Raw genomic sequence first — 9783 nt, 5'->3', positions numbered from 1 at the left:
TTCCTGGTGAACCACTTGCTTATTCTTCTAGTAGCCAGTCATGCTGACATTTTTGTTTTGGGGTTTTCCTGATGATCTTTCTTAGAAGATGTATCTTCTGTCGCTATAGCTGTTCCAAACTGATCTGCTTGTCTTTTCTAGTGGGAATGTTCCACCTGATAAGATTCTGGATGGGACTCAGGATTCCTTCCACCTAAGGTCCTGTATGCTACAAAGGCTTTGCAAGAGGCCTATTTCACTGGGCAAGTTCGGAATTTTATTTTGCTGAGTTGTTCTAACAACAAACAAACAAACAAACAAAGTCAATGATAATGAAAACTTTAAAAAAAAAAAAGAGAGATTCAACTTATGTTAGAATCGACTTACAATGGAGTTGTCAAAACTACCACATCTCTTTGCTTACCAGCCTCTGCCCATTAATTCTATCTTCTCTCCAATAACTTGGAGGTAAATTATCTATATGCCAGGCAAAGGACAATTCCTAGACTTATTATATAAAACCCAGTTCTTAACTAACAGGGATGTGGCACCAATAATTCTGTTCTCTTCTATGTTATAAATTTTCCCCTCCATTGGCTCTTTCCATTAGCATATAAGCAAGCAATTATTTTTCTCATTTAAAAAATCCTCGCTTGATTTCACTCCCCCCTCCAGTCATTGTCCTACTTCTCCCCTACTCTTCTGACAAACTCTTCAAGAGACTTGTGGTCTTAACCCAGGCTTCCTAGAGAAATAAAATATATTGACAAACTGAAGATTTCTATAGGCTTCTGTTCCAAGATCCATCAGTCAGGGAATGCCAAGAGCACAGAGTAGAGAGAAAGTGAGTTCCGCCAAAATATGGGTTTATAGTCTGGAGGCAGACTACACTCTAAGGAACTTCCCTTTCAATTTATTGATTAGATTACTTTATGGGACAGCAGCTAAATCACTGGGAACCATAGCCAAGCCAAGTTGACATATAAAATTAACCATCACAGTTGTCTGTACTATTCTCCTTCCATTCTATCTTGAGCCCACTCCAATCAGGATTTTTGCCCTCCTTCTCCCAAATACCCCCATGCACACGCCACTGAGACTGTTCTTGTCAAGGTCACCAATGATGTCACATTGCTTGACTCAATGGTCAATCCACAGTCTCCATCTTACTTCACTATAACAGGTAGCGTAGCTGGAAACTATTTCCTCTTGGAAGTCCTCTCTTGGTTTTCCACCTTCTCTAACTGCCACTTCTAAGTCCCTTTTGCTGGTTTCCTCCCCTTTTTAACCTTTAAATATTGCAGAGCTCAGTCTTTGAATTCTTTCTCTTTCCCAGTGTTATGTATTGAGTTGTTATGTATTACAAAATAGATGGTGTAAACTCTAACCCCTGTTCTCATTTGGTAGTACAGTGGTTAAGAGCTTGACCGCTAACCAAAAGATTAACAGTTTGATGACAGCCTTGGGGCACTTCTACCCTGTCAGGTGGCTATAAATAGAATCTACTCAATGGCAGTAGGTCATTCCCATTTGGGAACAGGGTTTTGTTAATGAGACAGTATTCATGTAGGGGAACTCCTGGTGTGGCACTGTAGGATTAGCACTGGGTTTTTATTTTCTCAGACTTTCAGCACAATCATCTTAATTCATGCCCATGTGTAATCTCACATCCTCACACCAACTCTAAGAGTGAGATATATTCTCTCCATTTTCCACACAAGAAAAGTGAGCTCTAGAGAAATTACATGCCAGAGGCCACATAGTTAGTAAGTTGCAGAATTCAGACCACCAGCCTTTTTGATTCACTTCAAGCCTGTAAACTCTGGGCTTCAGCACTCCCTAGAAATGACACCAGAGCTGAACCACAGGGAGTCAGGAACCAAGGGATGGAGAAGCTGGGAGTCAGCAGCAAATCTCCACAAAAGAAAGACTATGCCATTAAAACTTTCAGGTATCAGATGCCAAATGTATCATTGCATTAACTGATTTGTTTTGCCGTGTTTCTTATACTTGTTGTTTGCATGTTTACTGTTTGTCTTGCCTTTAGACTGCTTCACTTTCTATGGATTTCCACACCTAGCACTGTGGTTAGTACATTGCATTCGGGAAGGTCAATGAATAAATGACCAACAAAATCAGAAATCATTCTGTTTAATATTCTCAGTGTTATCAGACAGATCCAAGGTAACTCACTCCACTTATGGGTATCTAACCAGTTCCATAGAGCACTATCCCCAGACTAAGAGACCCCTCAGAGGTGCTGGGAGCCACACCAAGATCTCTTTCCCTTTTACTTCTATTGTCCTTCTCTGTTGTTGTTAAGTGTCCTCAAGTTGGTTCCGACCCATAACACTCCTGTGTAGGGTTCTCGAGGAGCAGCTAGTGAGCTTGAACTGCTGACCTTGTGGTTCTAAGTGACTTTGCAGTCCAGCTCATTAACCCACAGCACCACACCCCTACAATTAACTCATTCAACAAATCCTAGTTGAGCACCTGCCTTGTGCTAAGCACAGTCTTCATGATGCTTACAGTCTAGAGTAAAAGAGGCAAACATTAAACTAAAAATCACACAAATAGAGAGGAGACAAGTATAATCATTATCAAAAAGCAAGAGTTGTGCCATCAAGTCAATTTGAACTTGTGTTGTTGTTGTTGTTGTTGCTAGGTGTCATCAAGTCAGTTCTAATTCATAGCACAACACTGCCCAGTCCTGCACCATCTTCCCAATTGTTATGTTCCAAGTCATAGCTTAGAATTGTGTCCCATTGAGTTTCTAGGGTTTCCTTATAGGAGTGTTATCACCAGATCTTTTCTCTTGTGGAGCTAAGGGGTAGGTCTGAACCACCAATCTTTTGATTAGGAGTCAAGCAATGTAACTATTGTGCTGCCAAAAATCAAAGTGGACTCATAGTAAGCCTAAAGGACAAAACAGACTGCTCCCTATGGCTTCCCAGGCTGTAGTCTTTATGAAAGTGGAAGCAGATTACCACATCTTTCTCCCATGGAGCAACTGGTGGGTTCAAATGCCAGTCTTTCAGGTAGCAGCCAAGCACTTAACAAATATGCCATCAGGGCTCCTTATAAAGGAAAGAGGTTATTTGTTGCTGAGTCTATTTCAATATAGCGATCCTATAGGACAGAGTAGATCTGCCTCATGGAGTTTCCTAGCCTAAAATCTTTACAGCAGTAAGTTATCAGGTCCTTTCTCCTGTGGAGTTGCTACTGGGTTCAAACCACCAACCCTTCAGTTAGCACCCAAGCTCTTAACCACTGTACCACCAGGGCACCTTCAAAGGAAAAATTGTTATTGTTGTTAGGTGTCATCTACTCATAACGATGGGGTTTCCTAGGAGTGACTGGTGGGTTTGAACTGCTGACCTTGTGATTAGCAGTCCAGTTTAGGAGTCCCGACTATAGAGAGGAGAGAGTGTCTTGGAAGGTCTCCAGACCAGGATAAAGATTCCCAGAGAGGGAATGAGACTGAAGGATGGTGAGTGTGCCTACAGTGCAGTTGATGATGGTCTTGTATCGCTGGTGGTGTGCCTGCTAGCATCTGCCTGTAGTGGGAAGACATCTTCTGTTTACAGTTTAACAGTCTTCCCACAAGGATGGAAGGCACAAACAAGCCTGCCTGACCCTGACTCACTATGGGACCCGAGTTCGATCCTCCGTGTCTCTATGTCCAGAAATCCCGAGTCTGGCTACAGTTTCCAGTTAATTGTTCACTGCAAGTCACTCTACCTGGGGTTATTAGAATGGCCTGGCAGTGTGCTAAAGAAGAAGCCACTGGGGACCGAGATAAAATCCTAACAAGGAGGGCTTCACCTGGGAAGCTGGGGTGAGGCCAGAGCTGTACGGAGGGATGATAGCCACTGCCCACTGGTGACCTTCTTCTTCGCTGCACCCTCACCTACCTCCAACCCCCAAGCAGTTCAGGCCAGGCAGAGGAGGCTGGAATGCAGGGCTGGCAGCAGCTGGAAAAAGTTAAGAAGGCTGTTTGGTCTGATGGCTATGGAGACAGAATTGTGTTTATCCAGGAAAAGAGGTCCGACGTAGGCAGTGGAGGCCCCTGCCAGCTCCTCCCAGAAGGACTAAGCTGGGAGAGTGCGCTGAAGAGGAAGCTGCTCCGCTCCGGGTTGTGCAGGCTCCAGGCCAGAAGCCAGGACCCAGCAGCAATCCACAGGTGAGGCCTGCACTCCGGGCACCCAACAGAGACTCCCTGGGGCTCTCCGTTCGCAGTCTGGATAGATGGTTGCGATTTGCAACGCGGGCTCCAGGGAGTGCAGCACCGGGGTGCGGTAAGAGCGAGCAGGTGAGTGACGGAGCTAGTAGCAGAGAAGCCTCCCGGAGCCCGCTCTGGTGACCGCTGAGAATCAATGCCGCCTTTGTGCTCCGCGTTTCCAAGGGAGAAAAGGAGTGGAGAGTGGGAGGGACGGCCCAAAGGTGTATCTCCTTGAACCGGCTCCTAGTGCCCTCAGGTCAGCAGCCAATAGTGCAGTGAGCCTGCTTCGGGCCTGCAGTGGCTTCGAAAAGTAAGGGAGGAGCCCATAGAGGCACCAAAGGATGGCTCTGTACCGAGACAGGAACGTCTGAGCAGGGCAGGGAATCCTGAGGGGCTCGGAGGAGGAGAGCCAAAGTCTTCCTAATAAGGGTGGAGTGGAGGGGGTTGAAGCTGCCTAGAGTCTCGGTGACGCTTAAGGGGTCCTGAATATATGAACCGGGTCGAGGATTTGTGTCCATGTTTGTGACTACATACCTTTTGGTAATACCGATGTTGTTCTACTAGGGGGTGTGTTGTGTCTTCGAACTCTGAGGCAGGTGGGGGCATCTGTACTGGGTGTCCGAGGCCTGCATCTAGAAATGTGACGGACTGGCTCTCCTCGAGTCCCCCAGATTTGACTGCCCTTTGTCTTTCCAGCTCAAACAGAGACCCGTGCGCCCCCAGGGTCCCTGGAAGGAGACGGAGTGGCGGTGCACGCGGATGTATACTCAGCATTACCCACCTCTGCCGGCCTTCCAACCTGAGACCCTAGAGATTTTCATCACTCCCACCCACCGCATGTGGCTCTTGGAAAAAGTTGGCTACAGAGTGGGCACCGCGGAATCTGGGACCTGGTGGGCGCCCTCCAACTTGTTCCCTAAGCGCAAAGCCCCTGGCCCGCCCGCCCACGCCTGCCCCAACATCCTCACCCCCGACCGCATACCGCAATTCTTCATCCCGCCTCGGCTCCTGGACCCAGGGAGCGCCGAACCCCTGATCGGGAGCGAGGCAGGTGGGCGAGGGCTCCCTGCCGGGTGTTCTTTGCCGCACCTGGCGGGCCGCGAAGGCTGGGCCTTCCTGCCTGAGAGCCCGCACACGCGCCGGCGCGAGTCCCTATTCCACGCACCGTTGCCCGCGCCCGCCGTGGGACGCCCCCCAGTGCAGTCCCGGCTGTGCGTCTCCGCCCCGGACCTGCGCCTTTGCCGCGCCCCGGACAGCGACACCGCCTCGTCGCCCGACTCGTCTCCCTTTGGCTCCCCGCTGCCGGGCCCTGGCCGAGTCCGGTCGCCCAGGCCGCACTCGCTGTCCCCGGAGGAAGCGAGCTCGGCCGACACGAGCCCGTATGCGCCACGCCGCGCAGGGCCGCCCACGCCACCGCTCTTCCACCTCGACTTCCTGTGCTGCCAGCTGCGGCCCACCAAGGAGAGCGTGCTGCGCCTGGGACCCCGCGGCGGGCAGCTGCGGCTCTCGGCCGAGTACCTGGCCGGGCCCAGGCGGCTACGGCTGCGCCTGGTGAGCGCCGAGGGCCTGGCCAGGCCGCGGCCAAGCCCCGGGAGTGGCGGAGGCGGCTGCTGCGTGGTGCTGAGACTGCGGCCGCGTGTGCGGCCCCGGGGCCAGCGCAGCCGCGTGGTCAAGTGCAGCGCCAACCCCATCTTCAATGAGGACTTCTTCTTCGACGGGCTCTGCCCACCAGACCTGGCTGCGCTCAGTCTGAAAGCCAAGGTGCTGGACAGGGGCGCTGGGCTCCGCAGGGACGTGCTTCTAGGGGAGTGCGAGATGCCCCTCATTGCCCTGCTGCCCCCCTTGGGTGGAGGGTTAGGCCCAGGGACCTCCCTAGCGCCCACCCACCTCAGCCTCTAGTTTGAGATCATTTTTTCCTCAGGATGTCTCCGCTGAGTCTGCAATTTGTCATTCTTTCCATCTGCCCGACATGTATTTATTTTTGCTAATAAAATGTTTGTTAGTCTCTATCTTGGAGCTCTCCCCTCTTTGGCACCCTACATGACCAGATCTATAGTCTGCCCTCTTCCCTCTGCCCTGGCGGTAGAAAAGATGGAAGCTCACTTAGTCTGAGTTGGAGCAGGCCGTGAGAGTGCGTCTCACACTTTAAAAAACATCAGAATGGCCAGACAGCATAAACCCTGGGCTCAGAATGAGCTTGCTAAATAAGAGGAATCCTGGGCTCCACCCAAAAGAAGAGCTAGTTCAGAAGATCTGGGTTGGGTAGGTCACTTCCCAACAAGTCCCCACCCCTTCAAGTAGCCCTCCAATCACTGAGTAACTCTGGAAAAAAATCTGTGACCAAACCAACACAACCCACCTTCCTCCAGGAGCTCCTGCACAAAAGTCACTCACCACTCCCCCATTCCCTGCACACACACCCATATCAGTCCTACATGGGTCATGGAATGTCACACCAATGCACAGTGCCCTATGAGCTTCCTGCCTCAGGCTTATCCCCTGGGAGCCTGTACCACCCTAGGGCAAGACTGGGGATGAGCAATAACTAGCCAGAACACCTACTCTGCGTGTGAAAGCTGTTCTCTAGGAAGCTAGAAAAGAAAGAGAGGACAGAAGATGCATAAATGTAGGTCAGACTGTGTTTACCTCCTACTTGAATGTCCCTGACGTCAGCAGTGACCTTCTTCTCTCTCCCTCCACCTTCCCTGGAGCTGATTCTTCTGGGCAAAGGCCAGGTTTGAAGGAGAGAGAGAGGGAGGCAGGCAGTGGGCCAGCTCAGCTTCTTCCACCCTCCCCTTTGGGTTTTTTCTCATATCCCATAGTGCCCTCTGTGGCCACAAACCAGAGCAGAGCCTGCTGGAGCCTGATGAAACCTCAGCATATTGCAACTACAACACAACACAACACACACACACACACATTCACTCTTCCAGCAAGATCTATCCTCAGTTTCCTCTTCCTTCTCCTAGATTAGATCCCATCCCAGCCCTGGTAGTGTAGCAGGTTGGGCTGTTAGCCACAGGTCAGCAGGTCAAATCCACCAGCCAGCCTGCAGGAGAAAGATGAAGCTTTCTGCTCACATCAAGATTTTTTGCAGCCTGGGAAACCCTATACAAGGTCTCTATGAGTCAGAGGAGTCCTGGTGTGGCACTGTGGGTTAATATGCTGAACTGCAACACCGGCAGTTCAAGCTCACCAGCCACTCCTCGAGAACCCTATACCAGGTTGTTATGGATCAGAACCTACTCAATGGCACTTAACAACAACAAATGAGTCAGAGGAGTCCTGGTGTGGTGTTATAGGATTAGCACTGGACTGCCAACCACAGGTCAGTGGTTCAAACACACCAGTTGCTCCTCAGGAATCCTATACAGGGTCACTATGAGTTGGAACCTACTCAATGGCACTTAACAGCAATTTGAGTCAGAACCAACTCCACAGCAAACAGCCCATAGCAAGGGAAAGATTGCTGCAGTGTCCACCAGGTGGTGCTATCGATCAAACAATAAGTGCTAACAGCTACAGATAGTTTATGCCCACATCCCCATTCAAGAAATTGTTACAATGCCTTTCCACCATTTGTCAAGGAGCTCTGGTAGCTTAGTGGTTACGAATCGGGCTGCTAACCTCAGGGTCAGCAGTTAGAAACTACCAGCTGTTCCACGGGAGAAAAATGAGGTTTTCTGCTCCCGTAAAGATTTACAGCCTCAGAAACCCTGTACAGGGTTGCTATGAGTCGGAACCGACTCCATGGCACACAACAACAGCCACTTGTCTATCAGTTTGTCGTACTGTGGTGGCTTGCATGTTGCTGTGATGCTGGAAGCACTGGTATTTTGAATGCTGGCAGGGTCACCCATGGTGGACAGGTTTTAGCTAAGCTTCTAGACTAAGACATACTTGGCAGGAGACGTGGACTACTTCCTAATGTTTAGTCATTGAATATCTAATGAATAGCAATGAAACACTGTCGGAAAGCACCAGAATATGGAATACTGAAACATGATGAATGGCTCCAGAATATTGTATAGAACAGGAAAATGAGCCCCTCAGGTTGGAAGGTACTCAAAGTATGACTAGGAAAGATCTGCCTTGTCAAAGTAGAGTAGACCCTGATGACACAAATGGACTAAAGCCTTCAAGACCTTCATTTGCAGAAAGGGCACAACTCAAAATGAGGAGAAACAGCTGTAAACATTCATTAATAACTGGAACATGGAATGTATGGTGTATGAATCTACAACAATTGGAAGTTGTCAAAAATGAAATGGACTGGTACTGGTCATTTTGAATCCAACAATCACATGATTTACTATGCCAGGCATGACAAATTGAAGAGGAATTGCATCGCATTCATTATCAAAAAGAATATCTCAAGATCTATCTTGAAGTACAACACTGTCTGTGATAGGGTGATATCCATACACCTACAAAGAAGACCAGTTAATACAACTATTATTCAAATTTATGGACCAACTATTAGAACCAGTGAATATGAAATTGAAGAATTCTACCAACTTCTTCATTCTGAAATTGATCAAGTATGCAATCACAGAGGCATTGATAATTACTGGTGATTGGAATGCAAAGGTTGGAAACAAAGAGGAAGGAACAGTCATTGGAAAATATGACCTTGATGATAGAAACAATGCTAGAGGTCACATTTTAAACTTTTGCAAGATCAATGACTTCTTCATTGCAAATACCTTTTTAAAACAACATAAAAGACGATTGTATACATGGACTTCACCAGATGGCATACACAGAAATAAAATTGACTACATCTCTGGTAAGAGACTGTGGAAAACCTCCTTATCATAAAAAAAAAAACAAAAAAAACAAGGCCAGATTATGAGTAGACCATCAATTGCTCATATGCAAGTTCAGGCTGAAGCTGAAAAAAATTAAAACAGTTCACAAGAGCCAAAATGTGACCTTGAATATAGCCCACCTGAATTTAGAGATCTTCTCAAGAACAGATGTGATGCATTAGAGAGTAATGATAAAAACCCAGAAGAGTTGTGGGATGACATCAAGAACATTATACAGGAAGAAAGCAAAAGGTCGTTAAGAAGACAAGGAAGAAGGGAAAGGCCAAAATGAATATCAGAAGAGATTCTGAAACTTGCTCTTCAACGTAGAGATGCTAAAGCAACTGAAATAAATGAGGAGGTAAAAGAGCTGAACAGAAAAATTTAAAGGGCATCTCTAAAAGTCAAAGCCAAATATTATAATGAAGTATGCAAAGCTCTGGAGTTAGAAAACCAAAAAAGGAAGAACACACTCAGCATTTCTCAAGCTGAAAGAACTGAGGAAAATATTCAAGACTTGTCTTGCAATACTGAAGGGTTCTTTCATCAAAATACTAAATGATGCAGAAAGCATCAAAAGAAGATGGAAGAAATACAGAGTCACTATACCAAAAAGAAAAGGTTGATGTTGAACCATTTCAAGAGGTAACATATGATCAAGAGCCAATAGTACTGAAGGAAGAAGTCCAATGTGTATTGAAGGTACTGGCAAAGAACAAGGCTCTGGAAATTGATGGGAATACAAATTGAAATCTTCCAACAAACTGATGT

At 47.6% G+C, this 9783-nt stretch overlaps 1 protein-coding gene across 1 annotated transcript; it reads left to right on the top strand.

Moving 5' to 3' along the window:
• Window positions 1-5038: 5038 nt before the first annotated feature.
• On the top strand, window positions 5039-6100 carry C2CD4D (C2 calcium-dependent domain containing 4D). The gene has a single exon (XM_006861441.1). It carries the CDS (start codon window positions 5039-5041, stop codon window positions 6098-6100), a length of 1062 nt encoding a protein of 353 aa, XP_006861503.1.
• Window positions 6101-9783: the final 3683 nt, after the last annotated feature.

This window comes from Chrysochloris asiatica, unplaced genomic scaffold, assembly GCF_000296735.1.
Source record: "Chrysochloris asiatica unplaced genomic scaffold, ChrAsi1.0 scaffold00042, whole genome shotgun sequence".
NCBI lineage: Eukaryota > Metazoa > Chordata > Mammalia > Afrosoricida > Chrysochloridae > Chrysochloris > Chrysochloris asiatica.
This window is presented reverse-complemented; position numbering and strand designations above follow the sequence as displayed.